Genomic DNA, 22674 nt, shown 5'->3' with positions numbered 1-22674 from the left:
TTTCTTCTGGACTCTTGCTGTGGTGTTGTCACCTCTCACCTTCCCCGCTGTGCTGCTCTGCTATTTGATAGTTAAGTCCTGGCTTTGCTGTATGATGAAATGCTCTGAAGATAAATTTCTGTATTTTAAACAATTTGTTCAGAGGAAACAGTCAGACCTGTGGTGGGCTGGCACCCTGCCTGGAGTTTGTTTCCTATCTTGCACCCTGTGTTGGCTGGGATTGGCTTTAGCGGACTCCCATGGCCCTGTAGTTAGGATGTAGCGGGTTTGATAATGGATGGATGGAATCGGTCAGACTGGAATATCTTAAAAGACCTTGCAATTGTTAGGCATCCAAAATATGCACACCGTGCGTCCATGTCAAGAAGTGTGACTGGGGCTCCTTACACTAACAGCAATACGTCTGTTTGATGAACACCTCACTGGTACTGGGACAGCCAAGTCAGACACTTTATTTTGTTCAAAAATTTCTTTATTTTTAGACATTCTGGTGTAGGTTCAGACCACTGTGTGTGTGTGTGTTTTTTGTGTTTATGTAATAATAATAATAATTAATTCTTTGAGTAGTGAGAAAAGCGCTATGTAAATGCAAAGCGCTTACCAATTGCAGGTTAAGGGCCTTGCTCAAGGGCCCAACAGAGCAGAGTCCCTTTTGGCATCTTACAGGATTCGAACCGGCAACCTTCTGATTGCCAGTGCAGATCCCTAGCCTATATATATGTATCTGTCTATTTAGGTTTTTATTATTTTAAAGATCTTCCCTAACAAGGTAAATTTCCCCGTGGGGAGAAATAAAATTCTATCTGTCTATTTTTTTTTTTATTTTTTTTTTATAATAAGTTGCTACATTAAATAAAGAAGGATAATTTATTAAGTGGTACATAATAATGGAAGTAAAGAAGGACAGTCATTAAGTGTTTATACTGAAATGTGCTATATGAACAAAGGAAATAATCATTAAGTGGTTTATAATAATGAACAGTATGAAATTATCTATAACATCTAAAGCAAGAACAGTCATTGAGGTGTGTAAAATAATGTCCAGAATGAAAGAAAATAGATAAGCAGAAATGATTATTGACTTCTTGATGCCCTCTTGTGGTTTCAATGTAAATTGCAGGCAGCCTCTTCCGTTATTGCACAAAAAGAAATTCTCTGTAACCGCCTCGCTGTGCTTGCTCCGCAACAAGTGCTCTAAAACAGTGTGCAAATTATAAAGAAATTGTGAGCAATGCATTAGTTATGTTTAAGGGGATTAATTTACAACATGAGCCTCAAAGTCTACATTTGGAGTTTTCCCCTTACAATCTTGGAGCGGTGAGTGAAACGCAGGGTGAAATATTTAATCAGGACACCAATGGGCATGGAAAGAAGGGACCAGAGACTGCGGGGTGTCAGTATGTTGGTGGAACAAGTGGCGTAGCTCGAGTTCGTGCCGTGCTGGGCGGTTCTTCAATTTGCCGCACTCCAACATAGCTGATTAGGGTGTATAATAATGGACAATTTCAAGTGCTCTGTATGATGTAAAGTAAGAACAGTCATTGAGGTGTATAAAATAATGTCCAGAAAGAGAGAAAGAAAGAACGAGTAAACGGATAATAAGCATAAGTAAATATTGACTTCTTGCCGCCCTCTTGTGGTGTCACTGTAAATTGCAGGCGGATTCATCCCGCAGTAGTTTTCAACATGTGGGGCGGCCCCCCTAAGATGTGAAAAAAAGAAAACATGAATCGAAAATATGAAAAATGCATTTATTGAAACCAAAACAAATTAACTTAAACTACATTCTGATACTAGAAAAATAAATATAGAGTTAGATAAATGTCGATAAAAGTTAATAGGTATAATAAAATATGCATCTATGATATATCCATAATTTAAAAAGAACAAATTGGTATTAGTGGGCTCCTTTCAAAAAAAACGTTAGGGGTGCGCGATTAAAACTGTTATGAAAACTCGGGTCGCAAATACTTAAAGGTTGAGAAACGCTGGTCTACTGCTTAAAAAATTCTCTTTAACAGCCTCGCTGTGCTTGTGTCGCTACACGTGCTATAACACAGTGTGCATTGTGAAAGAACGAAACAGGACATCATTACATGTTGCTTATTCTGTGCAGAAAAAAGACGACGTCAACTGAGAAAATGAACTGCAACTGCTAAATGTGAAATTATTTTAGAACAATATGTAGGCCTATGCATCAATAAACTGTGTCATGATGGAAACCATCTATTTTTTTTATTGTATTCATGAATGCAAATAAAAATAACTATTTACAATTAAGTTTTTTATTATTATTTTTCTCCATAAATAAATAACCAGAACATCTAGAAACGGAGAATGAAACTCGGCATTGATGAAAATGTTAAAGGCAGTCCGTTATACCCATGTTAACATATTTAAATACTTGGTATATTCTAAGGCAAACTTATCAAACTTAGTTATGTAATTTCTACACTGACCAAAACATGCTTCCCAGTTTGTACCAGCTTGATGAATTAGTGTCCGATTCCAATTGAAAGACGAGATCATGTGGAACAAAACCCTTCAGCCAGACGGCGTCCACGAGGCTGGATTGGAGAGGCGCTGATCCACTAAATCTGAAACTGTCGCCCTCCTCTGTTATCCTAACGGGTCTCCTCTAATTTGACAATACAATCTGTCCTGCCAGCTAAAGCCGACCTTCACGAAGGTGCTAGTGAACCAAGCAGAGCCGTCGCGCATGCTCGTAAGTGGCAGTGGCAAGTTTGACGTCATCAAAGGGCGATGAATAAACAGAGGTGCACGAGCGTCTCAAGTCTGGCGAGCGAAATATGGCAAAGAGTTTTAACATTTAACTCCTTTATCTTGATATGTGCTTTCAAAAAGTTGATATCAGCGCTTAGAAATTTGATACCAGGCTTATCAAATTTGATCTCACACTTCAAGTTTGATATCGGGCTTTTAAAATCTGATATCAAGTTTGTCATTTTGATATCACGTTTATGAAATTTGATGTCACACTTTTAAAAGTTGATATCATACTTTGGAAATTTGGTCAAGGTTTTTAAAAAATGGATATCAACATTGTTTGATAATATGCCTTTAAAATTTGATATCACGCTTTTAAAATTTGATAGAGCTTAAATGTTAATATATGTGCATTTTAAACTCCATCCATCCATCCATTGTCCAACCCGCTGAATCCGAACACAGGGTCACGGGGCATTTTAAACTCTCACATTATATTTTGTCATTTCGATATCACGTGTACGAAGTTTGATGATGCAGATATCAGACTTAAACAGCATGATATCAAATTTTTCAAAAGCTTGATATCAAGTTTTTAAACATGAAATCAAAATTTAAAAGTTTTTGAAATCAAATTTCAGAAGCTGAATATTAAATGTAACGACTCAATATCAAATTTTTAAGCGTAATGTGAAATTTTATAAACTTGATATCAAATTTTAAAAGCTCCATATTAAATTTAAAAATGATGACATGTGTTGTAACTGCTCATATCAAGGAAAATGGATTACATGTTAATGGCCTGCCGTAGTAAACTGGAGAACTAACAGGATGGGAGTGAGACGCCTTTACATTTCCATTTATTTTCTGGGCAGATGCTTTTATCCAAAGTGACTTACAAAAGACGTAAATATAATCGAGTAATATTACCTGAGGTCCTGTTTTTTCAGCAATTGTAGTAAGACAGGTAACAAAAGTTGATTGCCATAAGTGAAAAGATGTAATAACTAATAAATTTACATTCATAGATTACAATCGATAGTGTTTAGACCAGGGGTGTCAAACGTACGGCCCGCGGGCCAAAACCGGCCCACTAGGGTGTTCAATCCGGCCCACTGGATGAATTTTGAAAGTAAAAAAATTAATAAAAGACACGAACTCGAAATTCGTAATAAAATGCAATTCCTAAATCATCCGCTAGGGTGTTAGTCAGATGAGAGGGGCGCACTGTGTTAGTCAAAGGGGAGGGGTGCACTGTTTTAATTAGAGTAAAAGAAGCAACAACTCTGCCACTCTGTAGGCTACCTTATTTTCTACTCACCTTGACCCCCTCATTAGCCAAAATGTCTTTGTCAAAAAGGAGAAAAGTGGATACCGAGTGTAGGGTTTTCCAAGAGAAATGGACCACTTCCTATTTATTCACAGAGATAAATGGGAAACCTGTGTGCTTGGTGTGTAATCAACAAGTGTCGGTGCTCAAGGAATATAATATTCGGCGCCACTATGAGACTCATCATGGTGGAAAATACGACATCTTGCAAGGACGACTGAGGAGAGAGAAGATAAATGAATTGCTGGTGGGTCTGAGAAAACAGCAGTCAATTTTCACTCGGAGCCGAGAGGTCAGTGAAGCAGCAGTAAAAGCCACCTACGTAATTGCTAACGAAATAGCATTAGCATCAAAGCCGTATTCCGACGGTGAGTTCGTTAAAAGATGCATGATGAAGGCTGCAGAACTCGTGTGTCCTGAGAAGCGACAAGCATTTGCCAACATTAGTCTGACGAGAAACACTATGGCAGAGAGGATATCGGAACTATCGGCTGATTTAGACAGGCAGTTGAAACACAAGGTCAAGTCATTTCTTGCATTTTCTGTTGCAATTGATGAGAGCACTGACATTATAGACGTTGCTCAACTGGCCATATTTATTCATGGAGTTGATGACACATTGACCGTCACTGAGGAGTTCCTTGAGTTGGTGCCTATGAGTGACACCACAACAGCTGAGGACATTTTCGGCTCTGTGGTTGGCGTGCTGGACAGAGTCGGGGTGGACTGGTCCCGCGCCGTCAGCCTGGCTACAGATGGCGCGCCATCAATGATCGGAAGAAAAGCAGGTGTTGTGACAAAATTCAGAGAGAAAGTACAAGCCGCTAATGGAGGAGATGGTTTCTGGACATCTCACTGTATTTTGCACCAGGAGGCATTGTGTTGCAAGTCGTTAAAAATGGATCACGTCATGGAGGTGGTTGTCCGAACTGTTAATTTCATCCGAGCCAGAGGCCTGAATCATCGTCAGTTTGACTGCCTTCTCAGTGACAATCACGTTACTAATACCCTGCCATACTACACTGAAGTAAGGTGGTTAAGCAGAGGTGCTGTGCTGAGGCGTTTCTTTGATCTACGCGAGGAAATCGGACAATTCATGGAGAAAAAAGGAAATCCAGTGATGGAATTACAATGTCAGGAATGGCTGCAGGACCTTGCATTTCTGGTGGATATTACAGAGCACTTGAAAATTCTGAACAAAATGTTGCAAGGCCGCAAAAAAGTTGTCACACAGTTTTATGACAGCATATGTGCATTCAAGTTGAAGCTGACTTTGTGGGAGACACAGCTGTCAAGTGGTGACCCTGCACATTTCCCTTGCCTAAGAGAGGTATGTGCAGCAGGCATTAATGCTGACATGAAACAGTATAAAGACAAGATTGCAGGATTGCTGTGTGAGTTTGAGGAACGGTTTCAGATCTTTGGTGAACTCGAGAAAGAATTTGCAGTTTTTCGCTCACCCTTCACAGTCAAAGCTTCTGATGTCCCTGTCGACATCCAACTAGAGATAATTGATTTGCAATGTGATGCAGATTTGAAGGACAAGTTTGCCTCAGTGGGCTTGGACACATATTATCAATATCTCTTGCCAGGGTACCCCAAATTAACAGCCCTGGCTGCAAAAATTTTGTGCATTTTTGGGACAACCTACCTTTGTGAACAAGTTTTCTCAGTAATGAACATCAATAAAACAAAATTGCGCTCAAGGCTCACAAACAAGCACTTAGATGACATTCTGAGATTGGCTACTAGTCAGGACATGACACCTGATATTGATGCACTTGTGCAGACCAAAAGATGCCAAGTTTCAGGAGCAAAAACAAAGTAGTCTAGATGTGACTAACTCCTTTAAAATATTGCTTCAGACACCGATTGCACTTAAAGAATTCAGTTCTGTGAAAATGAATTCTTGCTGTAGAAATAGTTAAAAAATGTTACATTTAATGTAAGTTAACAGCTTCACTATAAAAGAGTTTGGTTTGGTGGAATCCTATTGTTCATGTAATGCCATAAATTTTAAGGTGCAGTACTATATTTTTCAGTTCCAAATACCTCTGACTTAAAGTTTTGTTTGTATTTGTGCAAACACTTGTTTTAAGAAATCTGAGGTTGTTTATATGTTTTGATATGTTGATATGTTTTGTAAAACATTTCATTAAATATGAAGATTTTCTAATGTACTTGTACTTCTTTGCACGAAAACAAAGGGAAAAAACATGGACTTACTATTATTTATAGGTAATTATGTTATAAATACTGCTCCGGCCCACTTGACATCTAATTAGGCTGTATGTGGCCCCTGAACCAAAATGAGTTTGACACCCCTGGTTTAGACTAAATGTACCAACACATTAACCAACAATATAAAGTATCAAAGAGCAAAGGTTTTTAATTTTCAATCAAGTAGACAGATATACATAGTACAGATGGGTCTTCATTCACTTCTTAAATTCATTGAGGGAGTTAGCGGTATGGATGGACAACTATCCACTATGAGATATTGAAGGTTAAAATAACAGAATACAATAACACAGTCCGTCTTGAGAGGCGCTGCTATTTCTCTATGATTATAAATAACAATGCTAGTAATCCCAGAGTCTTATTCTCTATGATTGATCATCTGTTAAACCCAGGTAACGCAAAGGAATGCCTCCAAAATACTTCCAGTGAAACTTGTGAGGCTATTGCTGTATTTTTCAATCAAAAAATTAATGATATTAGAAATAACATAGTATATCTCCCCAACACTGATCCTCTTAAGCCCCAGTACTCCATTATAAACAAATTAAATTCTTTCACCAGGATAGATTTACCTGATTTACATAAAATAATTTCTCAACTGAGACCCTCCACCTGCATCCTTGACCCAATATCAACAAGTTTTTTCAAAGAAGTATCGGACGTGCTAATTGATAATATTCTTGACATAGTAAACTCATCATTAGATACGGGGGTCTTCCCAGACTGTCTTAAAACTGCTGTAGTTAAACCCCTACTCAAGAAAAATAATCTTGACCCCTCTGCTTTTGAAAATTTTAGCCCTATTTCTAACCTGCCTTTCTTAAAATTCTAGAGAAGACAGACATTATGCAGTTAAATGACCACCTCAATAAACATGCTATTCTTGATAAATTTCAGTCAGGTTTTAGAACAAATCACAGCACAGAAACTGCACTCGTTAAAGTAGTAAATGACTTGCGGGTAAATGCAGACAGAGGCCATTTATCTGTTCTCATCCTCTTAGATCTGAGTGCTGCATTTGACACCATTGATCATAATATTCTTAGAAATCGCCTTAGTCAATGGGTGGGCCTGTCTGGCAGCGTCTTACATTGGTTTGAATCCTACCTGGCAGGGAGAAAAATCTTTGTTAGTTGTGGTGATTACAACTCAAAGACACATCATATCCTATATGGTGTTCCACAAGGCTCTATCCTGGGTCCGCTGCTCTTCTCAATCTACATGCTTCTGTTAGGTCTGATTATCTCAGGGCACAACGTGAGCTACCACAGCTATGCTGATGACACACAACTGTATTTATCAATAGCACCTGATGACCCCGATTCTCTTGATTCACTAACACAATGTCTTACTTGTGTTTCTAAATGGATGAATAGTAATTTTTCTCAAGCTAAATAAAGAGAAAACAGAAATTTTAATGATTGGCAATAATGGATATAATGAGGTTATTAGAAATAAACTTGATGCATTAGGATTAAAAGTCAAGACGGAGATAAAGAATTTAGGGGTAACTATTGACTGTAACCTGAAGTTTAAATCGCATATTAATCAGATCACTAGGACAGCATTTTTTCACTTAAGAAATATAGCAAAAGTTAGATCTCTTATAACATTGAATGATGCTGAAAAATTAGTTCACGCTTTTGTTTTGAGTCGACTAGATTACTGTAACACACTCCTCTCAGGACCACCCAAAAAAGACATAAATCATTCACAACAAGTGCAGCTGCTAGAATCCTAACTAGGAAAAGAAAATCTGAGCACATTTCTCCAGTTTTGATGTCACTACACTGGTTATCTGTGTCATTCAGGATTGACTTTTAAATACTGCTTATGGTTTATAAAGCCTTACATAATCTGCTCCATCTTATATATTGGAATGTCTGACATCTTATATTCTAAATCGTAACCTCAGATCCTCAACTGAGTGTCTGCTTAGAATTCCAAGAGCAAAACTTAAAAGAAGTGGTGAGGCGGCCTTCTGCTGTTATGCACCTAAAGTCTGGAATAGCCTGCCAGTAGGAATTCGCCAGGCTAATACAGTGGAGCACATTAAAAAACTGCTAAAAATTCATTACTTTAATATGGCTTTCTCATAGCTTCATTTTAGTTTAACTGTGATGCTTTTCATATTCAATTAGTTATCATAACTATTCATGGTGGCTCTTAAATAAGTACTAACCCCTACTCTCTCTTCTGTTTTTTTCCCGGTTTTCTGTGGTGGTGACCTGCGCCACCACCACCTAATTAAAGCACATGATGTTCCTACATTGATGGACTAAAAGTCAGAAGTCTACATGACCATCATCATCAAGTCCTTTCATGAGAACCCTAAATACAAAGAGGACTGTTAATTTATGTTAGGTAGAATGCCCAGAGGGGGCTGGGTGGTCTCATGGTCTGGAACCCCTGCAGATGTTTTTTTTTTTTTTTCTCCAGCCATCTGGATTTTTTTTGCTTTTTCTGTCCTCCCTGACCATCGGACCTTACTCTTATTCTATGTTAATTAGTGTTGTCTTATTTTAATTCTTACTTTGTCTTTTTGTCTCTTTTGTTTATCATGTAAAGCTTTTTGAGCTACATTATTTGTATGAAAATGTGCTACATAAATAAATGTTGTTGTTGAGGTGGGCAGCCTGTTCCACCAACTTCTAAACACACATGAAAAGAGTCTGGATTGAGACTTAATACAATGTGGAGGTAGCATCATCAGATGCTGCTTGTTGGCATATCTGTGTGGGCAAGGAGGAGTAGTGCACCTTACCAATGTCTCCATATACTCCGGTGATGACCCACTGACTACTCTGTAGGCAAACACCACGGGATTTGCACTTAATGTGTGCTGCTAAAGGGAGCCAGTGTAGTGTCCTGAAGAGAGGAATGACGTGACCATCTGGGGTGGTTAAATAAAAGACAGGCCACTGCATTCTGAATCATCTGCAGTGGCTTGATTGCACACCTGGGTACTCCTGGCAGAAGTGTGTTGCAGTAGTCCAAATGCAACAAAACCAGATCCTGGACCAGAACTTCTGTTGCATGCTCTGTCAGATAAGGCCTGATTTTTTTGGATGTTATACAGCGTGAACCTGCATGAATGAGAAACCGGAGAAATCTGGTCGGTGAAAGAAAGCTGTTCATCAGTGACCAACACAAGGTTGTGTACTGACTTGGCAGATGTTATTGATGGTGAGCTAAGCTGTACAGAGATAAGGAGCTGAACAGATTGGCTGGCCAGTTTTTGCCAGGTTGAGCTGTAGATGGTGGTCGTTCATCCAGGTTGAGATAGACATGTACAGACTCGTGCTGATACCATGTTGTCCTCGGGCAGGAAGGACAGGTAAAGTTGTCTGCTATCACCATAGCACTGATAAGAGAACCCATGGGATTGGATGATAATGGTGTAAAGAAAAAGTAGAGGACCCAGCACTGATCCTTGGGGTACACTTGTCCATGTCTTGTGTGTCCTTGACAACTCTCTTCAATAGGACACACTGTAGGATCTACCCAAGATGTAGGACTCAAATCATCTGAGAGCAGTCCCAGTGATGCCAGTGTCAGAGAGAGCAGCAAGAAGGATGGCGTGGTTGACCGTATCAAAAGCAGACGATCAGAACCAATGACATGTTGTTAGCCCTAGCAAATCATAGCTGGTCGACCACAGTCAGTAGAGCCGTCTCAGTCAAGTGGTTCCTCTTGAAGCTGGACTGGTTGGTATCCATTCTGTACAAGGAAGGAAGAGACCTGGTTAGAAACAACATATTCAAGTGTTTTGGAAAGGAGAGAGACAGGCCTGTAATTGTTTACTTGGGATGGATCGAGTGTTGATTTTATGAGAAATGAGGTTATCACAGCATATTTGAAGATGGTAGAAAATGTGCCTGAGCTGTGGAAGGTGCTAATGATGTGTGTAATTACAGGAATGAGTGAGGGGGAGGTGGCCTGAAGGAGATGTGAAGGGATAAGGTCAAGTGAACATGTACTGTGGTGATTGAAGAGGCGAGACGTCACTGGCAGAGAGCGTAGAGAATGTTGGGTGTTGTTTGGATGGAGGTATGCTGGGTGGCAGCAAGGGTGAGAACTGGCTGCTAATATTGGCCACCATATCCTGGAAAAAGGTGGCAGTCATCATCAGACAATGAGGCTGGGGGACCAGGTAGAGGAGGGTTAAGAAGGAAAGTGAATGCAGACAACAAGGAGCATGAGTTAGTGGTGCTGTTAATTCTATTCTGATAGAACCTTCCCATAGCATTGATGGTGGCAGAAGAAATGAATGCAAGAACTGATTAGTACTTAACCAGGTTTGTCTGAGCTTTAGACTTCTTCCATTTCCTTTCAATTTTCCCGAGTTTGGTGAACTTGTTACATCAAACCATAATACATCACCTAAAGGCAGTACGTAAGTGGTCTGTGTTTGGGGGTGTCACTTGCGTATGTGGGATTCTACTTTTGCTTCTGGCAGCATTACAGCAGGTGTCTTGAAATACAGGTCACTCTTTACTAGAGAAGACTGCATCTTATCCTGCTTCACTTGTTTTATTTCACGTTCTCCTTTTCCACTTCTATTTAATACCCCCTCTTAATCTTCATTCCTTATCATCTATTCCTTCAGTTGGTGTCCTAGAAAAACTGCTAAATTCTTTGATTGTGAGGAGCTTGCAATTTCATACAGAGAAAGCGCTGGCATCTCAGGATTTCTTTTTTAATTTACGAGTTTAAACTCCCAGCAGTTACACACAGTCTTGTCAATCATACAGTCGCGAAATCAAAATGGCGATAGAGGCTTTGTATTCCAAATGTCAGTCAAATAAAAAAACAGAAAGCACACAACCTCCTCTTTCTACAAAGATCAAAGAGTAAAATGGACAAAGAGATTGGCATATTTACTTTAATCTGTTGAAACAGCAGTGCAAGTCTAGCAAACACCAAACAAGCTGTTTTTTTTTTATTTTATTAATTATATTGTAATCATTCATGTTTTCTCTTGGTAGAGTTCTATATTAGTTTTCTTTCACCTTTTGTATTCTTTCATGAGTAGCTTTTGTCAGAATGCTTCAAATCCCATAGACTAACCACTGTTTATAAGGTATTGTACTTTATAATTTCTCCCCACCTTTCCATTTACATCTATAACCTCGGGCAATTACATACAGTAAAAGACAAAAAGGAGTTAAGTTACCACTTTACATAATGTACTATTGATAATATTAACAAAATAATAAAAATAAGCAAAGTATAAGTGAATATTGGTAACTATACATCCTTTATGAATGCTGATGTGATGTTTCAGGTGGCACAGTGACTTGTAGTTTCTTTAAATTTTTCCAGTTATCATTTTTATCTTTCATCAGCATAGGCCGTATGGTTGTCTCAATATGGCTGCCAAGCTGAGATCCTCAGTGTGTTGCCAATTTCATTGTAATGGTTTGAGAGAGAGAAAGTGGTAGAGCAAGCAAATTTATAGATTCTCTGTCCAAACCCTACAGCCAGTAGGATTTTGTGGTACTGAACGGGTTCTGATTCAAACTAATCCCCAAAAGCCAACGTAGGCCATTAAAATTCTAATCCAACACAATGGCTTTCACACACATTTGTGAAGGTGAAACTTGCCAGTTGGGTAGTTTGGTTTCCTTGAGGGGGTTGGTTGAGAGAATCATGCAGAGAATCCCTTACCAAACTGGTTTGAGACAGCTCCCCTAAACAACGTCGTAAAATACACTTCCTGAGCGAGTCCTGGGGGGTATTTTCCGTACGTCGCTAAAATCACCCGAGATCAGATGCCTCATCTTGGATGAGTTAATGCCAATGAAACTCATTTGGGATAAGTCAGTTTTTCAATCGCAGCCATATATTAGATTAGTTTAGCTGGATCTAATCATCCGAGATGAATGCGCGCGCCCGCGCTGAGTGAAAAGCCCATATATATCGAGTCTAGAAAACATGATCAGTTGGATCAGTTGCAGGGAATGTCATATCCCTAGAACTTGTCTCACCAACGAGATATTGACGAAGGTCAAATATTTGATGAAGACACTGTGTCTGATTATTCATGAGGAGGAGAGGTACATTTTCCAAATAATGTTTGATCAAACTCCACTCTGATCAGTCTCATGTGCCCCAATCACATTTGGAAATCCTGGTAATGAGAAGGTTAGGCTGATTGTGAGATTCTTTATGGAACTGTGGGTGTTTTTACCTGTGTATTACCTACCTGCAATGGCATGAAACGCCATTTTTATTGTCTGCACACGCAGGTGTCCAGGAAACATAATGAAAACCCGAAGGAAATATTTTAGAGCCAAACAGACTTTACGAATTGCCTGGCAAACTGCACTTTTAGTTAGATTTTCCGCATCGCCTACAGTATATAAAAAAGTGCCGCTTGCAAAAAACCTCAAAGCAATGCCTACTGTCTGTGTGGTTGTGAGAGCCCGACTTTGCCAAGTTTGACTTCGAATATAAGGTCCTAATAAATTTTTGAGGTACAATATTCTCCCTCGGCTAAAGCGGTATCTTTCGAAAAGAATTTCCTCCGGGAGCAATAAAGGATCTTGCTGATCACGCAAAACCCTGTCTATATGAAATTCTCTTCTTATAATTTGCGTACCGATAGCAATTGATCGCTCATTCATGAACGACGAAGTCATGACTGAATGAATTCCACGCATGGACACTGATTAAGTGTGTGAGCTAATCCTTGTTTACGTTGAACAAACCTACTCCGAGCAGGTTTGAGGATTAGGATGTGCTGCTATGACAACACTTCCAGCAAGAGTTTCGAAAAACCGACAGATCCAGGATCAGGCCAAATCGTCAACAATTACATCCGGCTAAATGACAAATCCACGTACGAAAAATACCCCCCAGCTCTATGTTAAGGGACGCGGGTGCGTGTTTGTGTGGTGTTTGTGGGGTCGGCACTTGGTCACCGCACTGGGGGATACCAGCCATAATGACGCAACTGGTTGTTGAATTGAATCAAGTAGATATTGCTGCAGACCGGAGTAAAATGGGCGTTAATATCATTTTCGATTTCAGCCAATCATATATTATATTTGCGCACGTCAGTCACTGATCAGCCAATCGCAAATTTAAACGTCGCGGTCAATCACCGTTTTATTCAACAAATCGCCAATCGGTGTTATTTGTCATTCATGCTCCACTTTAGCCAATTGCCTTTTGGATACGCAAAAAGAAAGGTGGGTGTAATTTCTAAAGGTGGACGGTGAAGATAAAGTGACTGTAAGAGACGGAGTGTATACTGTATTCATAAAATACCTCTGCGACGATAGTGTACTAGTGTCAATATCTTACACTATAGCACTTTGTCGAGTGCATTATTAAGATTGCAGTGTATTTTTACCACAGTCATTTATGAAGTAGCGGTTCTGAAAAAATAATAATAAAAGTTTGCATATGAGATATTTATCGTTACTGAACAACGTCTGAAGAAAATTTAAATGAACATAAGAATAAAAATTTGTGTCCGCCTAATTTTAATGGATTGACGTGGACTTAAGTGTGGGCTCTACTTGATTAAGTCAGTCAGATTAAAAGAAATGTTTGACTGTTGGTGTTTACTCGAATGTCCAAATGAAATAGCCGCCTACATTTAACGGGTCACCTAAAGACCTTAAAGGCTATAAACGTATTACAATTTTAAACGTTGAATAAACTGTCAGAGTTCCTAATATTCCATTGTAGCCCCTTCTTGCCTGCAGATCACCATCTGTTCTTTGTTTGCTGATGTCAATATTCTTCGGTCTTCATGTCTGTTCTCAATATACCAGCAGCTCCAGTGAGTTTCTTGCCTGTGAATCACGTATTTAAGTTTATTTTTTAGCTGTATTATGATTACAGATTATTACAAATCACATACTTGACACTCTCAAGTTCAGGTATCGGGGAATATAAAATGTTAAGAAAGCTGGCAATAAAATTGTGACTTTAAAGAATCAATTGGCTGTCTCTATGTTATCAATGTTAAATGTAAGAAACACAGTTGTCATAGTGCTAATAGTCACCTTTCAATTATTATTTTTACAATGAAGTTTACTATGTTAAACGATCTGTGAAGAGCAAATATTATGCCTTCAAAAGAGTAATAATTTTGCAGTTTTTGTGACTGTGCACCTGTTAATCGGGGTATTCAATTATTTGACTTAATTGGACCTTTATTACTTTTGGGATTTTAAATACCACTTTAAGATAATCAAATATGTGTTTATTATAATACATATTACTTATGCAAAAGTTACATTTAGAGATTAAAACATGACAGATGTTTGTTCATATCTAATTTATCCTCCATTTGACTCCATCGGGTCCTACTTTCTTTAGGGTCTCTGATACTGGAGGAGGAGGTCAGGAGTCCAACTGTACAGCGGGCACTGATGGGCATCAGCATCACGACTGGTAACAAGATAGAGATGGCAGAGAGTTCAGCTGGACATCATCCTGTATGAGTATCCAAACAAACAGCATATTAAGAGCACACAGAGTCTGTATCCTCCAGTATGGCCCTGACATAACAACCAGTACAGCTGTAAACGACTCCACTTAACTGGTCATTTAGCACACACTACACTGAGTCTGTGAAGTCATAGCCATTAAATAATTCAATCTGAACAGCTGGGAATTTATTTTGGCAATGATATTTCTGGTAAGGCATTTTTATATTGTCATTTCTCATTGGTTTATACTGAAAATCTGATTTACATCAATGTAGTTTTCAATAGTATGTATTATATATATAGTATATAAAAAAATTAAAGGAACACTTTGAAAGCACATGAGATCTTAATGGGAAAAAAATCTTGCTGGCTGTCTCTACCGCTGTGGACTGATGTGTTAGGAACAAAAGGATGGCACATCGTTTGTTGGAAATGAAAATGATGAAACTACAGAGGGCTGAATTCAAAGACACCCCGAAAATCAAAAGGAAAAAACGATGCGGCAGGTATTCAGGCGAGTCCATTTTGCTGAAATTTCATTGCAGCAACTCCAAATAGCACTCAGTAATTTGTATGGCCCCCATGTGCTTGTGTGCATGCCTGACAATATTGGGGGGGGCATGCTCCTAATGAGATGAAGGATGGTGTCCTGGGGGATCTCCTCCCAGATCTGGACCAGGGCATCACTGAGCTCCTGGACATTCTGAGGTGCAACCTGGTGGCGTTGGATGGACTGAAACATAATGTCCCACCCAGAGGTGTTCTTGGGGCAGTCAATGGGATCAATTCCTTCATCCTCTGACCACATGAGGCCAGCCGTTGTGGTGCACCAGGAGGAACTGCACCAGCATAGGGTCTGCCAATGGGTCCAAGGATTTCATCCAGATACCTAATGGCAGTCAAGGTGCCCACTTTTGTCTAGTCTGTAGAGGTCTGTGTGTCCCTCCATGGATATGCCTCCATAGACCATCACTGACCCACCACCAAACCGGTTATGCTGAACTACGCCACAGGCAGAATAACGTTCTCCATGGCTTCTCCAGACCCTTTCACATCTGACACATGTGCTCAGGGTGAACCTGCTCTCATCTGTGAAACGCACAGGGTGCCCACCAGTGGTAGACCTGCCAATTCTGGTATTCTATGGCAAATGCCAATCGAGCTCCCTGGTGCTCACTAGAGGACGTCGGGCCACCTTCAGGCCACCCTCAAGTCTGTTTGTGATTGTTTGGTCAGAGACATTCACACCAGTGGCCTGCCTGCTGGTGTTCATTTTATAGGCTCTGGCAGTGCTCATCCTGTTCCTCCTTGGCCAAAGGAGCAGAAACTGGTGAGTCCTGCTGATGGGTTAAGGACCTTCTACGAGGGGACCTGTCCAGTTCTCCTGAAGTAACTGCCTGCCTGTCTTCTGGAATCTCCTCCATGCCCTTAAGACTGTGCTGGGAGACATGGCAAACCTTCTGGCAATGGCACGTGTTGATGTGCCATCCTGGAAAAGTTGGACTACCTGTGCCAGCTCTGTAAGGTCCAGGTATGGCCTCATGCCACCAGTAGCGACACTGACTGTAGCCAAATGCAAAATGAGTGACAAAACAGATGAGGAAGGAAAAATGTCAGTGGCCTCCCTCCACCTGTTAAACCATTCATTCCTGTTTTGGGGGTCGTCTCATTGTTGCCCCCCCTCTAGTGCCCCAAAGCAGCTGAAACTGATGAACAAGCCCCACTGCTACTTAACTGACCAGATCAACAGCCCACAAGTATCACTGACTTGATGCTGTACTCTCATTAAAAAGGGTTCCTTTCATTTTTTGAGAAGATATATCTATCTATATATATACTGCATATCTATATCTATCTATATCTCTATATCTATCTCTATATCTATATCTATATCTATATCTATATATATAATGTCAAGACCTTAGAACAACAAGGTCCTAGCTGTGAGTCATGGTTTTAGAATACTGATCTTCAAAAGTTTTGACTATTTATCAGGCGTATACAATCCTTTTCTTTTAATTTTGTTCCCATATGTAAAACCTGTATTTTAAGTTAAAAATGCAAGTGTTATTGAAAATGTGACTCCTAATAAAAGATAAGAACCATATTATTCTAGAGTAAGTTTGTAAGTGAACAGCAAAGCCTTGATCAGGATGCTCAGTTTCCAAGCTCTTTTATCTTGTGGGATTACTAGCAAAGTGCACACCATTTGTAACCCTGTGGATACAAGTGGAGGCTCTGGTCATATCTAACAGTGTTACTACGCAAGGTGATTGGACCAGCACCACTTAAACAGAACACTCAGTATTATCACTACCAAAAACAAGATTGTATTAATAATTATTCAATATAAATTGTGCAACAATTTCAAGAAATATTTACAATTATCAATAATGATTGGTCAGTTGAATTGAAAGAAAGAATGCACAAAGATTAAATTTAACAAACAGACTGATCAAGAAATACACTGAAATATTAAAACAACAGCATGCCCGCTTCTATATATTATATATAAATAAAACAACAATGTAAAATGCATAACAACTGTACAAAGCAGTTATAAAAATTAAAGAAAAAATCCAGATGACATCAATTGTCTAAAAACAGACAAGCAATTTCAAATATACAGAACTTAGTCGACAATCTTTAACAATAACAGAAAGTGTCCTTTATTATTTACATCAATAGTTACATTAAATATATATAACTCTATTTTGCACAGTCATTATAACACACAGAAATAAAAAAGACAAAAGAGAAGTAAAGAAAGAGACACATTTATTTGAGTAGAGTTGAGATGTAATCCTGAGTTTAAATGCCTCAGTGGTGCTTTCCTTGTGCTTCCAACTGTTGTAAAACAAGTACAGTATTTCAAACTCTTCCCTCTCACTAAAAAAACAAAACAAAAACAAGCACACAAATGAACAAATTCTAATCATACCAACCAGAAACACTTCTGCATTTGTCATTTGAAACCACAATTCTTGACCTTGTAAAGTTTAGAATAAATGCTACATATGGCATACTTCTAAATGTAATTTTACCAATACTACAAATGTGCTAATGTATAGTTTAAAAGTCACTTTAAACATATATATTCACATTTATATATATTTATTTTATATTCTTGTCTAAATTCACAACAACTATAGGGTATTCTGTTTAACAGAATAATGGCGCTGAAAAGAAAAAGAAAGGACTGTTTATTTTCCAAATTAAGTACCACTCACTGTCTGCTGGTCCATCCATGAACAGATTTTTTGCCTCTGGCAGAGAAATCCTCTCATCTGTTTGTACAGCTTTAATAAGAGCCCATCAAAAACACAGAAAAAGAGAGGATGTTACTCATAGACACACTTTCTGTACTCATTAGAGATTTACTGAAGGCTAATTAACCTCTGGCATCAGCACATCCAGAATGATGTGAACTCTGTCAATCCTCTCAAAAGTGCCTACAGCTCTTGACAGCACTTCATCCAAGAACTTGTAGAGGCCATCTATCAGCTCCTCATCTTCTATACAAGTCATTACCCGGTGACCTTTAGGATTTTCATAATGTTTTTAACCATTTGGACGATACCTTACGAGATACAACAGCCTGTTGGACAAGAAAATACAAGTGTTTGGCACTATAAAGTCATCATAGCTCTTTGCTGCCAGATAGATTACAATACCAAAGTTTTACTTTTTAGTTAGCCAATAAAAGGTGTCATTTTGCTTGACTACTCATTTCTTCATCAGAATAATCTATGTTAAAACACTAATAAAACCACTAGTTCTGTGCATAACGGAGTAAATATCGTACATATATACACATCTGTGATAAATTAGCTTTCTGTTTTAGACTTTACCCATTTAATATCCATGGTATCTGGTGCTCATCTGTGACCCTAACCAGACTAGCAGGCCAGGGCAAACAGCAATTACTGAAACAGCAAACCTATTTTTAAAAACACTTTAACTGTTTTAACAGTTTACTGAAAATAGACATGGTTCTATGTACAGACATGAAGTATAACCTATATACTCTTTAGACAACTTACATCTTAAAATAAAACTGAAAATACTCATTTATATTGAGCTAATGTAGGTTGCAGGTTTGTTCTCTTAATGTTGTCTGTTGTCATTAACAGCACAGCAAACTACATCAACCACTGCAGTATTTTACATACAACAGAGACATACAGTATAGGCAATTGACCTGTATATGAAAAATATGACACTACAGCTGGTTAAAGAGCTGAAAGTGCCAAACAATTTCTTCTTCATCATCATCAATTCCCACTTCTATGTGGGGTCAATGTGCTTGATCAGCACTCTCCATACAGCTTAGCCCTGAACTTACTCCCCTGTCAGACCCTTGCCCTTCAGATATTCTTTTACTTTATCCATCCATCTCTGCTTTTGGCCTCACTAGCTTTCTCTTCCCTTGTACTTCCATTTTTATCATCTTTTTACCCACATACACATTATCTCTACTCATTACAAATTCAAACCACCTCAGTCTACTTTCCAGTATTTTCTTAGATATCTCTCTCATTTGTGTTGCTCCTGGGATTGTCTCATTTCTTATTCTGTGCATAAATAAAGAAGCTGAAAAACGTCCAAATGAGATTAAAAGAAAGGACTGGACACCATACGTGGTAATTATCAATACAGAAAAATTAATTCATTGATAAATTGGTTTAAAGATTACTCAGCCTGAGTTAATGGGAAAAGTGGGATACACGTACCTCCGTAGGAAACTGCTGTTCTGCGGTGATCTCGCAAGTGTTCATTTGCTAGTATATACGAGCGTGAAGAATACAGTCGCGGATGACAGAAAAGGTACAAAAACACATCTGAAGATTGAAGTACGGACGGAATGTTTGTGGTATTTTGGATAGTGATATGATCCTGTTTAAAAAATGTAAAATAACATTACAGCATTTTAATCGAACATCTCACAAATGTAAATATTCAGAGTTAATAGGGAACCAAACTACTGGCGGTGATCAACTAGCATTCCACTGAGCACCGGAGAGGGGGTGGGTGTGGGTGGATGTTCCCCGTGAAACTTGCTTTGCGGTGTTTGAAGAGTTGCCGGCACCGCTGAGTGCCGGACCACTTCAAGCACTGAATATGCATCAATTACTACTGCGAAAATGATTATTAATACAAATGTGAATACAATATATATTAATATTTATACAAACGTACAATCACAACAAAGAAACAAAAAGTTATTTGAAAAACACAAAGAAAACTTAGCAATTGCAAATTTCATACGTTTTAATTTAGAAGCAAACTTACTTCCATTGTCAGAAATAACAAACAATTCGTTTCGTTGCTTCTTCTTTGGTCTAATAGAGTTTCTTCGCTTCTGCTTCATCTTTGTCTTCTTTTCTTTAACAGGGTATCGTTGCTTAGTACAGCACAAGGCTATTTCAAAAGAAACTCTATGGGGCGGAACCTCAAAGCGGTAGTGATCACTAACTGAAAAGATTGGTGGAAGTTACACTTGATAGATAGATAGATAGATACTTTATTAATCCCAATGGGAATTTGATAGACAACTTCAAACGTTGAGTGAGTTTTTGATTGTCATGCTTTAACAACAATCTAATTCGTTGAAATTCTGAATTAGCCAATACTATCCACTTCCATTTACAGTTATCCCGCCTTCAGATCCGCCCATAAAGTCTCCGGTCTGCAGCAATACCCTTCTCAATTGAATTGACACTCGCCTTTCCTAAGGGGAGGGTGTTAGAGTTATACGCTATCTGAATGGGCGGGGCTATCCTGAGATGCCGTGCAGAGGGCGTGTCACTCTGCGATCGTGAATGACTTGGAGAGCAGCGCTGATTCGAACTGCTTTGCTGCTTATATCCATCAGTCTGGATATGTGAGCATCTGGCTAGCGGAGGAAAAGAAGACTTCTTCGGGGCCAAATGGAAATGCTGATATAGTGCCGGTCTCTCGAGTGGAAGACAACATTTGAAACAGAAGACAGGTACGTATGCTTGTAGGTTTGGTTACAGCAAATAGTGACTGCCGATATGAAAGTAATTCACGTGAACATTCGGAATCGGAGACTCTTTGTTTCCTGTCTGACTGATGTTCAGTGAACGCAGCCGCGCTAATGAGTGATTGTTTCCTATCTCATTTTTCGCCTGTGCGTGGGGTTTCGCGTTTTGATTTTGCCCAAAGTCGCCATGCCCGTCTGTAGTGTGTATGCGCAGACGCTTACTCTTCCACACGTGCCCTCATCGGTGTCTTCATTTCGTTAAGGTTGCTGTCTTTGTAAGCTTGTAATATTTTAAAGGCTATAGAACACACGCACACTAAGTCTTTATTTTGTCTCATTGTCCATTATGTTGCAGCCACTTTGCTACTTCTGTAGTCCAGAAGGCAAAGGGCGTGTCCGTCCTCGTCGTTTTCTTTAAGACTGTCCAGATTGGAATCGCGCTGATCATGTATTTTAAATGAGATGTCTGGCAAGAGTGGAGCTGACCTTTGCGTGATAAACCTCGACTGAGGGGAATGGACAGGCGTTATCAGTTTTGAGGTCACCACAATGAGTCTGTTCGTCCCGGGTGGGCTTTTTCTGAGTGCGTTAGCCTGGATATGTGATCATCTGGCGATTGGAGGAAGAGAAAACATTATAGGGACCACATGGAGATATCGATGTAGTGCTTGTCTTTTGTGGGAATTTAAGGTTTGAAAGAGAAGACAAGTGCATACTTGTAGCTTTGGTTTCAGCAAAAAGTGCCTGCTGCTGTAAAGGTCATTCACGTGATGATTCGGAATGGGACACTCTTTGTTTCCAGTCAGTCTGATGGCCCCTGAAGGAAGACGCATTAACATGTGCGCGCTGTGTAGCGTTTTGGTTTAGCATGATTTCATACAACCTTTAGAAAGTTTTTCTTTAAAGTGGTGATCACAGAGACATTGAATAAGTGGTGTGGTGGGCTGGGGAGGGGGGATGGTGTTAGTATGGGGATGGCTTGTAATAAAACTGTAATTAAACACCACGTGATATCCAGGGAATGTACGAAGACATTGAGAAGGCAAACAGACAAAGCAATAAAACGAGTCGACTCCTGCAGTGTCTCTCTAGACGCGGTCCTTTTGTTCTTCAACACTTGCAGAGGAAGTTGTGTTGTTTTGCTATAAACCTCAAACAATAGTTTGATTGGATCCTTATTGTCACGTGCGCAATAAAATTCGTATGCTAATTGACAAGGAATTCGTCAGCACTCTCCACTGCCATAAGTACGCAGGAAAGACACAAGATAGAACAGGTTTATCGGGTCATCTTGCCTGAAGAAGGGGCCTGAGTTGCCTCGAAAGCTTGCATATTGTAATCTTTCTAGTTAGCCAATAAAAGGTGTCATTTTGCTTGGCTTTTCGGGTCACCGTGAAAGGCACTTTTATATAGTGCCTTTCACAAAACGTCTACTAGAAACCAGAGTTTGTGCTCTGCTGTACAGTGAACATACCTTTTGAACTGTTTTTCTTTAAAGAAACAATCAATAAATGGATGGTTCTGGACACTAGGGCACAAAATATTTTTTTTACAACAGAATGAGATTTTAATGGCCTTAGAGATCCATCTTGAAGATAGAGAGGAAGTTCTGAATCTGTGTCATCATTGCTGAACTGCTTTAATAATATCATTTTTAATTGCCTGTATTTTCCATATAATCTTTGTAACTTTGTGTTTAATTTTTGTGATTTTACAAATACACCAAACGTTTTTATTAATATTTTGGTATCAAAGGTTGTGGGGGGTGTCACCTTAGGGGTTTCATTAAAGGGCTAAGCTGGGTCAGGCATTTTAAATCCAGGTGTGAGAGACTACAGCCTGCAATGAATATCCAAACCTGTTAAAGTCTCAACATCTGCCACATGGACCAGAGATCTGAAACTGCAAGGTGAACCTTT

The 22674-nt window shown here is 39.2% G+C and overlaps 1 protein-coding gene across 1 annotated transcript in view; it reads left to right on the top strand.

Annotated features, from left to right (window-relative positions):
• The window catches only part of LOC127530063 (zinc finger protein 729-like), a 42686-nt gene that overhangs the window by 5792 nt on the left and 14220 nt on the right, over positions 1 to 22674 (top strand). The window contains exons 3-4 of the mRNA XM_051935762.1: positions 2669 to 2738; positions 4153 to 5084. Of these exons, the coding sequence (XP_051791722.1) occupies positions 2669 to 2738; positions 4153 to 5084 (1002 nt within the window). The remainder of the gene's footprint in view (positions 1 to 2668; positions 2739 to 4152; positions 5085 to 22674) is intronic.

The sequence above is a fragment of the Erpetoichthys calabaricus genome, chromosome 1 (genome assembly GCF_900747795.2).
Source record: "Erpetoichthys calabaricus chromosome 1, fErpCal1.3, whole genome shotgun sequence".
Lineage (NCBI taxonomy): Eukaryota > Metazoa > Chordata > Cladistia > Polypteriformes > Polypteridae > Erpetoichthys > Erpetoichthys calabaricus.
Note: the sequence above shows the minus strand (reverse complement) of the source record. Positions and strands in the feature narration are given on the sequence as shown.